General features: G+C 49.7%; 2 protein-coding genes across 2 annotated transcripts in view; one reads left to right on the forward strand and one right to left on the reverse strand.

Annotated features, from left to right (window-relative positions):
• CNTN2 (contactin 2 (axonal)) overlaps window positions 1–7,896 on the forward strand; it is a 15,403-nt gene extending 7,507 nt beyond the window's left edge. Inside the window, 15 exon segments of the mRNA XM_008938708.1 lie at window positions 1–62; window positions 574–703; window positions 1,579–1,729; window positions 2,014–2,141; window positions 2,515–2,690; window positions 2,813–2,933; window positions 3,545–3,703; window positions 3,865–4,014; window positions 4,726–4,796; window positions 4,990–5,224; window positions 5,575–5,690; window positions 6,054–6,240; window positions 6,922–7,034; window positions 7,117–7,285; window positions 7,787–7,896. The exon segment at window positions 1–62 is cut by the window's left edge and continues 28 nt beyond it. Coding sequence (XP_008936956.1) covers window positions 1–62; window positions 574–703; window positions 1,579–1,729; window positions 2,014–2,141; window positions 2,515–2,690; window positions 2,813–2,933; window positions 3,545–3,703; window positions 3,865–4,014; window positions 4,726–4,796; window positions 4,990–5,224; window positions 5,575–5,690; window positions 6,054–6,240; window positions 6,922–7,034; window positions 7,117–7,285; window positions 7,787–7,896 — 2,078 coding nt within the window.
• Window positions 7,897–17,742: 9,846 nt separating this feature from the next.
• TMEM81 (transmembrane protein 81) lies at window positions 17,743–18,555 on the reverse strand. The gene has a single exon (XM_008938712.1). It carries the CDS (start codon window positions 18,553–18,555, stop codon window positions 17,743–17,745), a length of 813 nt encoding a protein of 270 aa, XP_008936960.1.
• Window positions 18,556–18,976: the final 421 nt, after the last annotated feature.

Here is an 18,976-nt window from a genome sequence, read left to right on the forward strand (position 1 = left end):
CCGCCGGCAAACCCAGACCCGTGGTGCGGTGGCTGCGGGACGGGCAGCCCCTCACCTCCCAGGTACCCAGAGCAGCTCAGCCCCTGCACACCAGATCTTCCAGCACCCAACCTGCTCCTCCGAATTTAGATCCCACCCCCAAAAAGCAAACGCATCTCCACCCCCTTCCGTCACCCCGCATCCATGTGCCCCCCATGAGGCTGCAGAGCAACGCCCCGGTCCTGAGCCCCGGCAAGTTCCTTCTCCTGTCACTGCCATCCCAGCCATTGCTTCATGCAACTACAGGAACTCACAGCCAGTTACCAAGGCGGATAAACAGCACCTTGTACCTGTCTCTGTATGACCTGCACGTTGCTGCTCACGCGCTCCCAAGTCTCAGCAAACAGAGCACAGTGATGTGGGGTAGTGACCGGAGAGATGGAAAAAAAGAGGTCCTGAGTTTTCTCCCATGGAAAACCAGGCTGGCTTCACACTGGCATAAGAGTCTGTAATGAAACTCAACCCTGAACGCAGAAGGCTTGAGTTCCATTGTTGTTTTTCTCATCTAATGGGTTCATCCTCTTGTTTGCACAGAACCGCATCGAAGTGAGCGGTGGAGAGCTGAGATTTTCCAAGCTAGTCCTGGAGGACTCTGGCATGTATCAGTGTGTGGCTGAGAACAAGCATGGCACAGTATATGCAAGTGCTGAATTAACAGTGCAAGGTAATTCCTCGTTTCCCAGTGCTCTGGGTTTCAATGGGACACTGAAGAATTTTAGATCTCTTCTTAATATCCTGTGCTTGCGATCTCAGAGTAAGATAAGAGCAGACAAAACCTGCTTCGTTCACCATTGAAATACAGTTGCTGGTTCAACAAGACACTCTACAACCTTTTAAAATTTAAATTTTGTGTAAATTCAGTAATGCTGAAAGAGAACAAGGACATCTGTTTAGCTGACAGACAGCAGCAGCTCTACAAGCTCCCTTCCACCACCCAGCCTTCCTCTTTTTTGGAGGAAAGAGGCTAAAGAAAAGAATTCAGTATCCATTCAGCCTGCTTTGATGGATGGTGATTGGAGCTGGATTGATGCCAAACCTGTCCCATATTAGTCTGAAAGTTTATCTCCTCGTGGTCAGTAGATGCCAGAGATAAATTAAAAGCCTTAAGCATCAACTGTTCAACATTAACACACTGCAGTGCATGAGGGCAAGAGATAAAACCCCAACTCTAGCTCTGCAACTCCAGGAGGAGTTTTAGGCAAACTGGATATCTGCATTGGTGATTTTGGTCAGGATATTGAAAAGAATATCCACTACATTTTCAAAAGCAGCTGTTCTTGTGTCTCTCAAAGACCTTGCACTTGTTAGGGTCATGTCCCATTGCTGTGTCTGACACGTGTCACATAACTCCTGCCTCGGCAGGCGTTAGAAACCACCCAGCAGCAGAGGAATCACTCCTTCATCCTGCTCACCAGATACTGCCATGCTTCTCTTACCAAGTCATCCAACGACAAATCAATGCCTAGACACGTGGCAGTTAAAGAGCTCACACAGCAGGCTTCTCTCACCCTTCCTTAACCCTCTCCTTTTCCCCCCTAGCCTTAGCACCAGATTTTAGACTAAACCCAGTGAAGCGCCTGATACCCGCAGCCCGAAGTGGGAAGGTCATCATCCCCTGCCAGCCACGAGCAGCACCAAAAGCCACCGTGCTCTGGACCAAAGGGACTGAACTTCTGATCAACAGCAGCAGGTAGCAGCACAGACTCAGCTTCTCCACAGAAACCATAGCTAAAATCACCTTTTCTTTTCTTGCCAGAAGACTGGACTTGATGAGCCAAGTGTGCTGCTCCATCCCTCAACTCAAGCACTTTGTTACTCCTCTAGTTTCTTCTTTAGAAAACTCCTACATAGTGTTTTGCTGGCCTGTCTTTTATCACCAATTTCTCTAAAATCAGCAAGTGTTGGAAATTGTGAGGTGTAGAGAGCGAACAGGTATTTTAACCTTCCTCTTGTGTGGTTCTTCCTCCTTTCCAGGGTGACCATTACCACAGATGGCACCTTGATCCTCCAGAACATCAGCAAGTCCGATGAGGGGAAGTACACCTGCTTTGCTGAGAATTTCATGGGCAAAGCCAACAGCACTGGAATCCTCTCTGTCCGAGGTAGAGGTGTTTGCCTTGATTTGGGGTCAACTGAGCAAGAAACGCCTAAGAATGCCATGATAGGATATTTCTTGTCTCCTAATAGTCCCAAAAAATCATTGTAGTATTCAGGGAATCGGAGACACTTCAGCCTGTGGAGCAGCAAACCTTCTGCCTGACCCACCAAATCATACCAAGCAACGACTGGCCCTTGAGAAAAACATTTCTATTTTGTAAACACCACAATCCCTCATCTTCCTCCCACAAAACTGCAGCTGTCAGGGAGGGATGACAAGTTGGAAAGCGGTAGTTGGCTTGGATGCTCTGCAGCATTCATAGATATCTGGTAGATGGATGTTTGTAGCTAACAGCCCTCCCTGCTCCTTCTCTGCAGATGCCACCAAGATCACATTGGCACCATCTAGTGCTGACATCAATGTAGGTGAAAACCTTACTCTGCAATGTCACGCATCCCACGATCCAACTATGGACCTAACCTTCACCTGGTCACTAGATGACTTCCCCATTGACTTGGACAAGTCTGAGGGGCACTACCGGCGAGCCAGCATGGTGAGTGCCATCAAAAAGGACAGAAAACCAAAAACAGCCTCTTTGTTTGGATGTTGAATGCTGGATTGGGGTCGGGCATTGCTCAAATGCTCTCCTCACTGTCTTTCCCCTTCCCCACGCAGAAGGAAGCCATTGGAGACCTCAGCATCTTCAACAGCCAGCTGAAGCACTCGGGGAGGTACACGTGCACAGCCCAGACTGTTGTGGACAGTGCTTCAGAGTCAGCCACACTGACTGTCAGAGGTAAGGTCTCTGCTGTAAGGTCCCCAGCTCCCTACAAGCCCAAAGCAGCAGCATGGTTCTTGCACAGAATCACAGACTCCCAACGTGGTGGGGGTGGAAGGGACCTCTGGAGATCATCTCATCCCATGCCTGCTCCAGTAGCTCACCCACAGCAGGGTGCCCAGGGTCACAGCCAGGCAGGTTGGGGGTCTCTCCAGAGCAGGAGACTCCACAGCCTCTCTGGGCAGCTGCTCCAGGCTCTGCACCCTCCCACCAAAGAAGTTTCTCCTCCTGCTCAGGTGGCACCTCCTGGGTTCCAGTTGGTGCCCGTTGCCCCTTGTCCTGTCACTGGGCAACAGTGAAAAAAGAGTAGCCCCATCCTCTTGACCCCCACTCTTTAGATATTTCTAAATCAGCTCACTCTTCCCTTGAGACCACCTCACCATCTAATACTTGAACAGGCTGGGTCAGGTTTGTGACTGTTAACAGAGGCCAGAACTGGAGGGGAGGCTTGCTGAGCTTCCAGATCAGAAAGGCCCGATTTTAATTTATGACTTGCACGATATAAAGAGCAATAAACCTCCAAACCTTTCACCTCAGTAACACGTTCCCTCTGCCTCCCATCACCCCAGGACCTCCGGGCCCCCCTGGGGGGGTGGTGGTGAGCGACATCGGTGACACCACCGTCCAGCTGAGCTGGAGCCGTGGCTTTGACAACCACAGCCCCATCGCCAGGTACACGGTGGAGGCACGGACCCTCCTCTCCAGCAAATGGAAGCAAATGCGCACCAGTAAGTGTCTCGAGGGCACTGGTGGTGCCACAGACTGTGCTGCCAGGGGTGGTGCCACGGCCCGGGCTGGCAGCGGGGCACCAGCACCTCCAGGAGTTCTTGAACTCATGTGCCTGCCCCTCGCTCTATTTGTTCTCCTCTCCTGTTACTGGATTATATAGATCCTGTCAATATTGAAGGCAACGCAGAGACAGCCCAGGTGGTGAACCTCATTCCTTGGATGGATTATGAGTTTCGGGTCCTAGCGAGTAACATTCTTGGAATTGGGGAGCCGAGTTTACCCTCCAGCAAAATCAGGACCAAAGAAGCAGGTAGGTGGAGATAGGCTCAGAGGCAGAAAGGGGGTGAGAGGGACCCGTCCCTATGTGCTGGAGGGGACAGCTGGCTCCTAGCACGCCTCGGGCCCTAAAAATTCATCACCCCCTTGAGTGCTCCTAGGCGTGATGCCATCCCAACATTTTCTGCCTTTCTGCCCATTTACCCAGCAAAACCAAAGCAGTGCCAGAGCTGGCAGTTAGCTTCACCAGCTGTAGGTGCAATATATTAAACTGTTATAAATCCTGCACCTTCTGGGCAGTAATGCTCGGGAAGGGGAAGGAGCCCTGTTCCATCAGAGCTCTGCAAAGACAAGGTGAATATCCCAGCAAATGGCTGTGAATGTTCCTTCTACCTTCTGCTGCTCAAAGGAGCAGGCAGAAAGGATGTAAGAACAGCAGGAAATCTCAACATACCAAATGTGTATTACCCCCTTTATAATAAAAGCTCTTCTCCACGTCCCTGGTTTTGAGCTTGACTCTTGTCCCCTCAAACACGGCGCCTGCAGATGAGCTCGTTGGGCACTAGCCAATATTCTAGACTGATTTTCACAAACATCTGAAACATTCATGCCTGAAAACACAGAGCCCAGCCCTTTCACAGGAGCTCTCAAAGCCTGGCTATTCCCAGACCACATGGTGTCCACGCTCATCTTCATCACTGTTGTGTCCTTAACCCAACCTGTGCTCTCCGCTTTTACCCGACAGCACCTACTGTGGCACCATCTGGGCTGAGCGGAGGTGGAGGGGCTCCCAACGAGCTGATCATCAACTGGACAGTAAGTCAGCAGCACGGCACCAGCCGTGGCAGGCTGGGAGGGGGCTGAGGGGAGGAGCACGTGGCATCGTGCCACCCTTTGGGGTGGTGCCATTCTAACCGTGGCACGTGGCCGAGCCGGACGCCGCGCTCAGCCCCGAGTCCTGCCCGTGGAAGGGACCCAACCTCCTCCTCTCTTCCCACCCTGCTCCCAGCCCACCCTGAGGGACTACCAGAACGGGGATGGCTTCGGCTACATCGTGTCCTTCCGCCAGAGGGGCACCCTGGGGTGGCTGGTGGCCAAGGTGCCAGGTGCTGAGTCGCTGCACTACGTGTACCGCAATGAGAGCATCGGGCCCTACACCCCCTTCGAGGTGAAGATCAAAGCCTACAACAGGAAAGGGGAGGGACCAGAGAGCCTCACGGCCATCATCTACTCTGCAGAAGAAGGTAAAGAGGGATTCCAGAGGCTCTGGATTTTGTCCAGCCAAGGAGCTCAACGATAGCAGAGGTTTCCCTTACCCAAAGAAGAGCTGGCAGTGATTTCAGGAGGACACTTATCTCCTGCTGCACATCCACAGAGAGATGTTCCCCCACACCCAGAGGTTCAGATACTCACAGCACTCAGCTGTGCCCCTTGCTAAGTCCCCAAATCCCTTCTCCTTGCTCTGCTCTGTACAGATAGCACCAGCTGTCTGGCTCAAATTGGGGCTGCAGGAGAGCCCTTCATCTCAGTACAGCCACGAGGCTGCCCAGGGCTAGCAAAAGGAGTTTATTTCCTTTTCTTGTCTTTTTTTCAGAACCCAAAGTGGCTCCTTTCAGAGTTCTGGCCAAGGCTGTTCTGTCCTCAGAAATGGATGTGTCCTGGGAGCCCGTTGAGCAGGGAGACATGACTGGAGTGCTTCTGGGCTACGAGGTACGAGCCTGCTGTGGGAATGACACTGAAACTGAGATGGGAGAGCCCAGCAAAGACAACTCCTCCAGGCTAAGTGAGGTGAAGGAACACAAAATGCTGTTCCCAAAGGTGGAGGATAATTACTGGACAGCACAAGGCTCTGAGGCCAGTACTGCTGCTCACATGGCAGATCACTAAGAGAGAAACAATCTTTTTCTTTTCTGATTGACTCTCCACACATGCTGCAACCTTGTTCCTGAGCACACACTAAGCAAAATACATAGAAACAAACACCAAAGAGTGTCCAGAGCTGGCTGGGGATGGACTGAGCCTGGGATTTGCAGTTGCTGCTATCCTTAACCCACTGTACCCTTTTCCCTTCAGATCCGGTACTGGAAGGACGGTGACAAAGAGGAGGCAGCTGACAGAGTGAGGACAGCAGGACTGGTCACCTCAGCTCATGTAACAGGCCTACACCCCAACACGAAATACCACGTGTCAGTCCGAGCTTACAACCGGGCTGGAACAGGCCCCCCCAGTCCCTCCACCAACGTCACAACAACCAAGCCACGTGAGTGAGCCCTGACCACCTCCCTGGAGCTGCTGCTTCCTCCAGAGGATCCCCAAAAACCACCTACCCGACCAGACTTTCTATCTTGGTGCTCTGGCACCATTTTAAGTAGTCCATAAAACAATTCCTTGAACTTCCTCACATCCCCCTCGTGCTGTGTATCACTTACCCAAGGAGCTCAAAGTAATGTTTGCTGGGATAGAATCCTTTAGGTTGGAAGGGACCTCCAAGATCATCAAGTCCAACCATTGAGCCATTAGGGCTCTCAAGTCCTCTGCTAAAACAGATCAGAATCTGTCAGGGTTGGAAGGGACCCCAAGGATCCCCCAGTTCCAACCCCTCTGCCATGAGCAGGGACACCTCCCACTAGATCAGGCTGCCCAGAGCCTCCTCCAGCCTGGCCTTAAAGACCCCCAGGGATGGGGCCTCAACCACCTCCCTGGGCAACCCATTCCAGGGGCTCACCACTCTCATGGGGAAGAACTTCTTCCTCACATCCAGCCTGAATCTGCCCACTTCCAGCTTTGCCCCATTCCCCCTGATACCTCCCTTTAAACCAACCACAGGGGTGCCACCAGCCTGGTTGACTAGTCGTAGAGTCTCAGCAGATGGTTGTAACCAGCACAACCTCCCCATCAGTCCCTGACTTACTAAACCCCTGTCTTGTTTTGTATCTCTTAGCACCAAAGAGGCCACCTGGCAACATCTCCTGGACTTTTTCTGGGTCTACAGTCAGCATCAAGTGGGACCCAGTGGTGGCAAAGGCAGACGAGTCTGCAGTTACGGGGTACAAGGTACAGGCAGGATGTAGGTGGCTTTAGAGGTGACCCCGTGGAAATCCCACCGAGCATCAACTGAAATTGCCTCTGCCAACAGATGCTGTACCGGCAGGATTCCCACTCTGCTCCCACGCTGTACCTGGCCAGCAAGAGCAGGATTGACATCCCTGTCCCTGAGGACTTCACCCACGCCTTCGTGCAGATCAGGGTGACGGGCCCTGGGGGAGATGGAGTCCCAGCAGAAGTTCACATCCTGAGGAACAGCGGTAGGTACCCACCCTCCCCACACAGACCCTCATCTCCAGGGAGCTCCACAGACCACTGGAGAACCAGCTCGGAGAGGGGAGTCCAGCTGCAGGACCCCAGTGGTTTAGGCTGACTCTGGAACTGCTCTTTGGCTCCCCTGACCTCCCCAGCCTGGGGGAGACTCTCCCCTTTCAGTCCAGTCTGAACCCAGCTTTACTATTTGCAGCTAAAGCCCTTGAGGTCCCAACTTCTACTCCCTAAGAGTGAAACCCTGACTCTGTTTGTGGGGCCACAACCCCAACCCCAGAAGGTTCCCTTGGTGGAGGGGGTACTCAGGGCCCACCTCCAAATTCTTGTTTCAAATTCCATCGTTCCTGGGAGGTTCACCAGTGACAATGACAACACGAGCATACAGAACCCAGGAACTGACACTTAACCAACACTCCCAACTCTTTCCTCAAGACATCCAGCTGGATCTGCACCACAAAACAGCTGCTCCTTCCCTATTCCCTTTCTTTCAGGGACAAGCATGATGGTGGAAGACTCTGTGACGAGGCCAGTGCCACATGCTGTCATCATCACGACTAACTCTCTAGCCATGGTGGCCCTGATCAGCTACCTGGAGCTCTGACGGTGGCCAGAGCAGCAGAGGACTCCTGGACACACGTCCTCCCAAGCCACTGAAGAACTGCTTAACACTTGGCTGCTGCAACTTCCACTTTGGACCACAGCAGCACCCCCGAGGAAGGATTTGACAAGGTTGTTTTTAAGGGAGGAAGAAAGAAACAGCTTTTTTTGGTGGTGGTTTGGAAGAATATAAACTTTCATACAAGACATGGGTCTTTGATTAAAACTTTTTTAAGGAAACCAGTAAAACAAAGAAGAATTCAACATGAATTCTGACAGCGAACTGCCCCCCACCCCCAGTAGGTTTTCTGCCTTATGAAGCCATGTCCTAAAATAACCAGACTGCTACATTTGACCTTTTTCTTTTTCTTTTTTTTTTTAAAGTATGTACAGTGAATTTTTGGGGGTAAGGGGAGGACAGGGACTGAGGACTTCACAGTGCTCAGCATGTCCCACACCAATCCCAGTCACGGCCATCTCTAACAAATTATGGGACAAGGTTATTTGTTTCCCCCTCTCATATGAGCCAAATTCTGCAGCAACCAGCCCTAGGATATAAAGCCACAAGAGAGACTGATCTTTGCCCCACCCTGAAGAAGGGTGACCACAGAGTTGAGATTGTGAGAAGCTTTTTTATGCCACTGGTGTTAACTTGCAACTCCAGCCCATTGTTTGTATGAACATTTATGTTGTGAGGAGGAGCATTCAAGGTTATCCATATCCCACGTTCTTTTGGGGTGGTTTTGTTATGCTGTTTCATTTCTTTCCTTTCTGTTTGGGGAGGAGAAGGGGTAAATGACAAGGAGAAGGGGTAAATGACAAGGAGAAGGGGTAAATAACAAGGAGATACTTTTCTAGCACCCTCAAATTCAAAGAGGCCATTCTGCCCAGGGATAGAGTTGTCAACATATCCCATTTCAATACAGAGAAGGTCTTAAAGGAGGAAAAAAAGGGAATATTGCCTAATTTAACCAAGAACTGGAGACTCGAGGAAGCCACCACTGGGGCAACAAGGAAAAACCTGGACTCAGATTCAATCCTGACCAGCCAAGTCTCCAGTCTCAACCTGGCACTGCAAGACAGATCCAACCAGTAAGTCAGCCTGGTTCTCAGGTCCAAGGTGGGAGGGCTGAGCCCCAGAGATGACAGGGATGCTGAGAGGCACCACTAATGAAAAGGGCTGGGAAGAGAGGTTGCAAATTAAAATCTCTTTGTCTCACGAGAAAGTGATTGACCAAAGTTCACAAAAAGCTCATTTATGCTGCTTGCTGGTTAGACCCTGAGTGTGCTCTTAGGGACCTTGACCTGCCTGGACCTTCCCAGCAGACAACACTGCTGGCCTGAGCAACCTCAGGCCCAGAATAACCTGGCAAAGGGCTACGTTTGCAGGACCATGGGATGGCAAGGGACTGACACACAGTTTCTACACTAGATGCCAATTCCTTGCCCTTGCTCATCGTTTTAAAACTACTCTGTCCTGGGCCTTGGTGAGCATTTGAGACATGACACAAATTCCTGCCCTCCTGGGATTACAGCTATTCTATATATCTATATATCCCATCCCAATTTATTTAGCATCTGACCTAGAAGCAAGAAGGAAAGTCCACAGGGCTCCTCCAAGTCCTTCTGCAGCTCTCCATCCATCACCCCCTCAGTCCCTCGAGCAGGCTGAAACACTTCAGAAGGACAACAGCTAAATAGAAATTATATTTTTGTATTATTTATGTTCTTGAAGATTTTAAAATGTTTTTATTGATGTTTGGAAGCTTTGTTTGGCTTTGGAATCTTTTATGTTGTTGATTCAGCATTTTTGTTACCACTTTCATCTTGCTGGGCCTTCAACAGTTCTCCCACAAAAGATGGGATGAATGGAAAGTTAAGAATTCAATGTCAGCTCAGAAGCAAAGGAAATGAGGGCTTGGGCAACGATCAACATGCAGAATTAGAAGTAGCCACAGTGATGATATTTAGGAGGCATAAACTACCTGGACCTACAGAGGTTCAGAGCACTGCTGGATGATGCCCACCACAACCCTGCAGAAGCGTGGACCTGATTCAGGAGAGGAGCAGACAAAAGCAGCAAGGTTTGTGTCCAAAGAGCCTTCACTGAAGGGAGATGCAGATGCTGGAGGCACACGAGGTCTGGTCCTGTCGAGTAGCCAGTGCTCTGCAAGGAGGCCCAGAGTAGAAATTGATCCTGACTGCTGCACTCCTGGCTGAGCAGGAGCTGCTTTGGGGCACAGCCCAGCTGCAGTCACTGAGGTTCATACTCATTTCAGACCCTGTGTGAGGCCCCCTCATGCATCACCAGTCCCAGCCAGGGCAGCCAAAACGCCTGCTACACCTGCAGGCCCATGGACATGGCCAAGCCCCTTCAAGAGCTCCACCAAGCACCTCCAGGGCTGAAGAACGTCCTCTGATGGGCCACATGCTGGATGAACTTGTGAGAGTTGAAGCAAAGTGAAGCCAGGTACTCCCATGACACCCATGGGCTGAGGTTCAGCCTCAGTCTAAGTCTCACCACAACATCTTCTGCAGAGATTTGGTCTCAAAAGATGCTTCCAAATGTGTCTGGCAACACCAATGGCTCTGCCTGTTTTATTGAACCTCAATAATGCTGGAGAGCAAGATGCTCCACAGCACCTCAGTGCTGTAGTGGCTTTCAAACAGCAGCCACTTGCAGCACTTCTTGGGAAGGGTAAAACATCTTCCACACGTTTGTTAAAGCAGATGACAGGCACGTTTTAGATTGGATGTGAAGAACTACACGAGCTGGATTTCCAATGTTCCAGTTTGCACTGCATTGCAAAGGGGCTGAATGTTTTCTAATTGGTAAAACTGATGGGATAGCATTTTCTAAAGCCTTCAAATAACAATTAGATTCCCTTCCAAGTTAAATGTCTTCAAAGGGAATTCCAGTCACACCTCTTTTTTGGGATGGCAAATCACCAGTACACACAGTTTCACCAGTAAGCATTTTAAACCAAAAAACTGCTGAGCTTTTGCTAGGTTTCAAATGGAAGCAAAGAGGGATGACCTAGTGAGAACCACAATGGCCTTACAACCACTCCAAGCCCAGCTCTGGCACTGATTCCATCTCAGCTCTGAGCAATTATCTGCCTTGGTGGCAAAGCTGTCCTGGTACCTGTGCTCCCTCTCCTGCCTTCTCCTTTCCCAGCTCAGCCATGGCTAAGCTGACATCCATGTTTCCTGAATATTAGCTTAAAGAAACTCTGAAAAATCACACATGGTAAACAGGCAGTTTCTCCTCTACAGATTTTTTTTAAATTTTGGGGGAATTTAATACTCCAAAGGTAGTGGCACGTTATGAAACACTACAGGGAAGCAGAGGGAAGCACCTTGGGTGAAGAACAGGCACACTGGGGAGGCAGAGGGGCAGAAAAGATTCTTCACTTGCAACACAGGTAGATGAGGAATGTCAAAGCCCAGGCCCAGACAGTCCCAGGCTAAACCCCACTCCAGGAGGAGACAGCTCCATTTTGGTACACAGACACAAGCCACATGAAGCCAAACATCACCTTGTCTTAGGCAGTGCCTTTGCTCTTTTATATATCAGGGGTTAGGGGACCCACAGAGGATTTGCACCTGCAAATGCAGCGTTTGTACCTGGTTAAACTTTAACCAGGCTATAAAAAACCTACACACAAAGCCTAGTCAGAGCCACTGACAGGAGAAAAAAGCTGTGGAAGAAGCCAACCTAAAGGCAGTGAGAGCTCCCTAAAACGCAGCACAGGGGTTAAAAGAAAAGGTGCTCAGAGCCAAGAGAGGAATGATTTCAATACCTTGAACAGAATTTACTGGCTTCACACGACTGCATTAAGTTGCAAATCAATTTCCTGTCTCATTAAGAATCCCCTGCCTTTAATTGCTTTGAGTATTTGCTTTAGAGATTAACTTCAGGGGATGAGTTAAGTGCTGTGGGGTTTGTTCTCAGCACTCTAGTGGCTTGTTAAGGAAAGTCACCTCAATTCACAGGGTCTATCTCACTTGTCAGTAGTCAAAACCAGCCCGACAAGGGTGCTGGAAGGAGTATGCAACAAGGGTGAAACGTTTTGAGACTCCCAAATGAGAGGAGCTTCACAGTTCTGATTTATTCACAGTTAACATGAATAATCTTCTACCCGACACTTACTGAAGTTGCAGACTGAAAATCGCGCTTCTGGTTTTTGGTTATCTGGGCTAAAATCAGCACTCAGAGCAGGAGCAGCTCACGTTTGCAGGACAGATGATGTGGGAAGGGGAGACACTCACTCCTCTGCCTGAGGAACCAGCTGGATAACACAGGCTTCACACCCAGCTAACACCAGGGGGGTCTAAATCCCATCTGCTCTAAACATGCCAAGTCGTCCCCTATCCACAGACACCCTCTGCTGTGAATATTTTAATCCAGCTTCACTACATGCAAACGGGGCATTTTTCTTCTCAGTGACTTTGTTGTATGCTATTTTTTTAAGAAAACCAAATGGCAAAACGTTGTAAGCATCCTGTACTTACTGTAATGATGGTTATTTATTGGCTACAGTAGCACGCAGTTCGTAAATAAAGATCTTTGGAGACTTTAGACAACTCCTGGAGTCTGGAGTGCTTCTGTCCAGCTTTAAATGCAACTAAACCTCTTGCCCAAGAGTCTCCTTGGCCTGGGACTATATTTTTTGCTGCCAGCTGATTGTATGTCTTAATACAGAGAGCCCAGGGAGGCCCCATCCCCACAGAGTTGACCTCTGCAAAAGTCAAGTCAATGAAGAAACAGTAAACTCAAATTCTATCCCATGACAGTGGTAAATAATAAGAAGAGGAGCAACTGTCTTTGGGCAAAGAATTGCAAGTGTTGAAGGTCTGGATAGAGATGTTCATATCATGTGCTCTCTCCAGTTGGTATTCCAATGGCTAGGAAGTAATGCTAGAAGACTCAAAGTCAATGAAATCATGCACCTTATTAGCAGGAAGGGCAACTGCTCGTTGGAATGGCTTGCCAAAAAGCTTCATCATCAATCACAGCCTTTAAACCAAGACTGGAAGCCTTCCAAGAAAGATATCCCCTAGATCATCCACCAGCTAGCAGGTTTGCAAAGCCTCCCTCCCATTATAGAAAATCATTTCCTCCGTTGCAGGATGTGCTGCATGAAATCATCTTGTCTAGGCTATGTCAGATTAATTCATCACAGCCATTCCTTCTGGCTTTAAAAATAATCTATTGGCTTCCTTTTACCTTTGGGAAGGATGTCAAGAGATCAGCTAGAGCAGCTCTAAGTGGAACAGGCCTGAGGGTCTCCACTGGGGTCAAGCTGAAGCCAGGTGCAGCCGTGCTGGAGAGAGGAGAGATGAGAAGCTGGGTTGAGAGGAGAAGCTGGTTTCAGCAGAATGAGTTCATGGGGAGCCTCACCCAAACCCTTCCCCTCAGCCCATGCTGGATGAATTTCCTTTCAGGTAGCCCCTAAATAAACACCATGCTTGGGCACGGGGCACACTGGCTGCAGCAAGACATGCTCTCGAGACCCCCTCTGAACCCTAGGGATGGAGGGATGGATGGAGGGAGGGAAACAGTCCCTCCTCTTCTCAGAACCTACAGCCACCCACAGTGTGAGGAGACCACTAACCATCTAACACTGCCCAGCCCTGGTCCCTGGGTGCCAAAGGCAAAGCAGAGCCAACAAAGAGCCCGGGCTCAGCTGTGCTCAGACCCAGGGCAGGCTCCTGCCCCTCTGCCCCACGCTCTGCAGAGCTGCAGGCGAGGCTGCTCGTCACTGGGGCTGTAATTAGCTCTGGGATTTATGCTGCAAAGGGCCTTTGTAAAGGTGAGGGCAGCATCATTAAAGAAACCAGCAGGGAGCGGCCAAGGCTGAGATGAATCCCTCCCTGGTTCATCCCTCACAAGGGCACTCCTGCTTTCTCAAAAGCCATCATTAAATGCTGCTGCACATGATATAAATCAAGGAGACAAATGTGTCTGTGCTGGGAGGAAGCCAGCAAAAGGAAAGGGGAGAGAAAAGCTGAATTTCCCTTGTTTTCAGAAGGATCATTCCACGGACTTGGAATATGTTCATTGGGAAAGTAGTTCCAAGATCAATGCTGTCCTTGGGCTGGGAGGTGCATCACCCAGCCAGTGGTTATTCATTCACATGCATTTCTTAGCCATAAAACAAAGTCTTTTACCCTTTACCTCCTAAAAAACTCTACTTTTTTTTGGCAAACCCAATCCTGTCCTGCAGTCAGGCTCCACAGGAGCCGGGGCACTCACCAGCTGCTGCTTCCACAGGACCAGAGTCACTGCTGGGTTTGAAAATTCTTGGAAATTCTTCACCAGGAGAGATGTTTTACAAACCCAAAGGTCAGGAAAGAAAATGACCACATTTCTGGTTATTTCCTTTACCCTGTGTGAGGTTTAGGGGATGCCTGCAGTAAATGATACACAGAATAAACAAGCCAAAGGGAGAGGAAAAGCAGCACGTGAGAAGCAGCAGCAGTGGAAAGGGAGGAACAAGAACACAACAGCCCCAGAGCTCAACCTGTCCCAGCAGATCACTGAACTGCAGGCAACCACAGGAACAACTCAAAGACTCTCAGAGAGGATGGAAGGGCCAGACAGCCCCACCTCACTGCAGAAGCAGCATATGGGGGCTGTGTTCCTCTCTGCTGCCATTCAAGTTCCAGCAGTTAAGGTAATCTAGTTATTCAATTTAGATAAGCCTCAGTAGCTAACAGCCACTTAAACAGCTGCCTGTGCCTCACCAGTCTGTTATTACCTCCTTCTTTCCAAGTGCTAATGCCATTAGCAAATTGACTTCCTCCCTCACACAATCTGTCTGGCTTTAGTACCTACCATACTAATTGCTTCCTAACACTTAGGGCCATCAGCAGGCAGCAGAAGTTTGTAGCACAGAAAACCTCTCCAGCTGGGAACTGGCAGGGTCTGCAGGCAGGGTCTGCCACTGTCTCCTCCAAGTGAGGGGGACAAGCTGGTCAGCTGTGGGAAGAAGTAGTTTAGGCACCATAATACCAATTCAGAGCAGAGTGTGACACTCTTTTTTCTGCATTTCAGCCAGTTATGTTGGAAAGAACAAGGAGCATGACTAAAAAAACATCCACGTTCCAGGAAGAGACAGAAAGAAATGTAGAGATGGGGAGAATATGCCCTTAGGAAGGGTCCTTGCTTCAGCTGCTTTCACTGACCTCCTTGTACCTCTCCCATCCCCTTTTTGTGACCTTTCTTTCCTCAGCTGACTGCTCTCCCTTCCTTCCCCTCCATCCCCAGCAGACCTGCTGATGTAAACACCAGCCAACATCCTCCAGATTGCTGAAAACCTCAAAAATCATACAAGGAAAGTGCCATTTCAAACAGCAGCTCTGGCAGCAAGAGGCCCAGCCTCATCCCTTCTGATAGCTGGAGCCACACTGTCCATCACAGCTCTCCCTCTTGATATAAGCATTAAAAATGATATTAATCTGTCCTGCTCCAGGCATCTGGCTCCCCTCAGAAAAACAAAGAGGGAGGACCCAGTAAAAAGATGAAGGACCCTTTGGGCTCCTGCTCTGACCTCCTCAGCTAAGCAGTGAGAAGATGGATTGTCCTGGACCTTTCATGTAATCTTTGTGCTTCCCTGACCCCCAGCTGCCCACAGGGTACAAGCCTCTGAATTTACATCACAAAGAGGAAGAGGCTCTTCCAGATGGGACAGCTTCTCTTTGTTGATTTTAACCATTAGCTCCCAAAGCAAGCACACAGTCTGCTCCTGCTATTCAGAGGGTTCTTCAGCACAGAGGGGATCCCACAGCCTGCCCCAAACCCAGCAGAGGAGGTGCCACCTCCCACAGCAGGGACAGGGCAGCAGCTCCCTCTCTCCTGTGATGAGCCTCTCTCATTTGCAAAGTTCAATCACCCACTTCTGCACCTTCACCAGGCACAAAGAGCTCTGGAAATGAGGCGTGTGGAACGAGAGGACCCCAGTTTTCATCAGCTCTGTGGAGGTTTGCTTCTATTTCATCCAAAGGGTGGCTGCTCTTTGCACATGCTGGGGTGTTACAGGCACCTGCCACATAGACACCTACAGACAGGAGGGATCAGGAGGCTCCTGAGGAGGCTGGAACATGGGAAGAGAATTTCCTGGGGGTGACAAGAGTTTCACAGGGCAAAAATCGAGGGTTCATTGTATGCAGAGTGTCAAATACAGGCAAAAAGCTGAGCCAAAGTTTTCACTCTGCTTGGAAGAGGCTCACAGTGGGTTATAGAAACAAGTTTTAAGACAAAAGAAGCCAGAGAACCCAATCCAGGTATCATCAGGGCAGATTAACAGGGAACCAACGCAAACCATGGAGCTCATGGTAACTTTTTGTGATCTCACAAGCACACTGGAGGTACAAAGGCATCATGGCATGTCCCATCTCTGCAGCAGAAAGAGCAAGTCATGATGAGCCCTACCTACATGATCCCTTCCCTCAGTTTGGGGAGGTACTGCAGAGCCTGTGGCCAGATAGAACAAAGACACAGAGTCCTTCACTGTCTGTCACAGCTGTCCCCTCCCAGAGAGCTGCCCCAGGCCTCAGGGACACTCATTACCTACCTCACTGTGCATGAAAATTTGCCTCACTACATTTCAGTCTAGTTTGTTGGGGTTTTTTTTATAAGATTCTCTGCAAATAAGATATTTACCTGCATATCCAACTCTTATATATTAAAGCTTTTTTGTTGTTGTTCCAGTAAAAAGAACAGTATGCTTCAGTCTTTCACACTGGAGTCACATCATTATTCTCCCCAGAATTGGGAACTTTAGTTTACAGTGGAAAAAAAAAAAAAGGAAACAGACTTAGTAAATATAGTTGTTTACTGTAAAATAAAGAGACAAAGCAGAAAGAGAATCACTTAATAGGTCCCACTGTGGATTCTGCTCCCAGGGGGGACAACACTCCCCACAGAGCTGCTGCACGTTTATACTTCTTAATCACCAGGAAAACTGAGAGATTCACAAGGACACTGAAATCTTCCCTCCCTCCCCCTTTAAAGACCTGAGGAATGAGCTCAGCTCTGAGTCACTGTTAAAAACACCCAGTGATGTTCCTAAGCAGCAGCACTCAAACTGAGGATCTGCTTGTGCTGCCCAATGCTCCCTGATTCAGTGTTCTACACTACAAAGGGAGCAGGGCGAGCTCCAAGCTGTTGCTTCAAGATATTTGACAGTTTTCCAGGCTCTGGTGGGAGGAGATGAATCTCTCCAGAGAGAGCAGGCAGTGGTGGCCTACCCCTAATCCCCACAGCTACTGAGCCTGGACCCCTTGGAGATGATGGAAAGGACACTAGCCAGTCAGGAAACCCTGTTTGTGAGCCCACCTCCAAAGGGTCCTCACATCCTTGTACCTCTTGCTGGAGAAACACCAGCTACCAAACAGCCACCTGGCTCAGCTCCCATCACCACAGAGTGTCTCAGCAAGGCAGGAGAAAGTCAAGGAAGGAAGACAGGAATAAGGATCACAAGTTATTAGCTGAGTAAAATACCCCAAACACGTAGAGGCAAAATAAAGGCCCAACTGAGGAGCACAGCAGGGTAGTGAGCAGGGAGCTCTGTGTCCTCTATCTCCTGCCTGGACCATTCCAGACCATCCCTTCACACCAGGTGGAGGCAAACTGCCTTGCTCCATCTGGAGCTACCATCTCCACTTCTCCATTAAGACTCCAGCTCTTGGTTCTGCAGTCCTGTACTAACTCCTCAGACTCTGAAGCTTAAGAAAATCCTTGGTAACAAACTGTGTCAATCAGGGAAAAAAAAACCAACCCAGAAACATTGCCATGAAATACTGCATCAGTACTACCAGAGACAAGAAACTCTTAAATCTCAGTTCATAACTCTGCAGCTTTCCTCCTCAAAATCTTCCAGGAGCAGAGAGCCATGCTTATCAGGACAATTGCCATCCCTGCACATCCAATTCCCAACAAGCTGCCCTGAGCCAGTCCCCCTTGCCGAAAGTGCTGCTGCTGGTGCACTTCTCCACGAGTGGGATTTTCTGTCTTCCCCTCCTGCTCTTTGGCTGCTAACTTCTGTTCCCAAGTCAAGGACCTTTCAAAGTCCAGGTCTGCTAAGTCTTTCTGGATGACTCTGATCCCAAAGTAGATCCTCTCGACGACTTTGGCTGTCCTGGACAGGCGCACATCACACCTGTAGGTGCCTGCATTGGCCTCCCCAGCAGGGGAGAACCTGAGAACAGCACTGGGGTTTTGGAAGGGTTTGAAGAGCAGATCATTCGTGGTGATGAGGCCTGGGGCAAGCTTCCACGTGTAGCTATAGGCTCCACTCCCAAAGCTGAGCGTGTCCGAGGCCAGGCAGCTGAGCTGGAAGGGTTCACCTGCAGGGATGGTGAAGTGGAGCAAGCCACAGGTCCAGCTGGCCAGGCAGTGGGACCTGTGCATGGTGCAGTTGCTCCTCTCCCCCGTGGAGCTGAGCTCACAGATCTCCTCCAGCCTGACGCCCACCCCGCAGGTGACGCTGCAGGAGGTGGCGTTGATGGGCACCTTCACCACAGCCGACTTCAGCTCTGGGGGGATGGTGAATGCTGTGTGGGAAAGCGCCAGGGGGAGGCAGGAAGCACAAAGAAATAGCCCGAGGATGTGGCTGTTCCTCAAGATCTTCATGGTGGGGTTAGCAGTGGTCTTCATGGTGGGGTTCTCAGTCAGACACGCCGCTTTCCAAAGCCACGCAAATGCAGGAGTCAAAAAAACCCACAAAATCCTTCCTTGTAACTCTTCAAACTTAGTATTTCTGAAATCCTACCAGCATCATCTTCAAGACCTAATCCTTCTGTTAGGAAGGATCCTCCAACGAGACAGGCTTGAAGTGCAACACTTCTAAAGAAGATGCAAGACATTACCCTGTCAGAATGTGAGCTGTGAATTCCAGTTCTTGTAGCAAGGCAGTAGAATGTTTTAATCCACAATATTCCAGCAAATGAGACCTATTTGACAGTTTAAAAATGTTAAGTCTTCCCTTCTCTGTAAGATTCCACACAGTATTTCAAAGCAGCTCTGTTCCACGACTCCTCATGCAGCACCTGCAGTTCTGTCTTCATACATGTACCCC

This window comes from Merops nubicus, unplaced genomic scaffold (assembly GCF_000691845.1).
Source record: "Merops nubicus isolate BGI_N331 unplaced genomic scaffold, ASM69184v1 scaffold7404, whole genome shotgun sequence".
Taxonomy (NCBI): Eukaryota; Metazoa; Chordata; class Aves; order Coraciiformes; family Meropidae; genus Merops; species Merops nubicus.

What these genes read in the sequence shown, in the direction of transcription:
- TMEM81 (XM_008938712.1), bottom strand. Translation starts at nt 18,555, where the DNA reads ATGAAGACCACTGCTAACCCCACCATGAAGATCTTGAGGAACAGCCAC.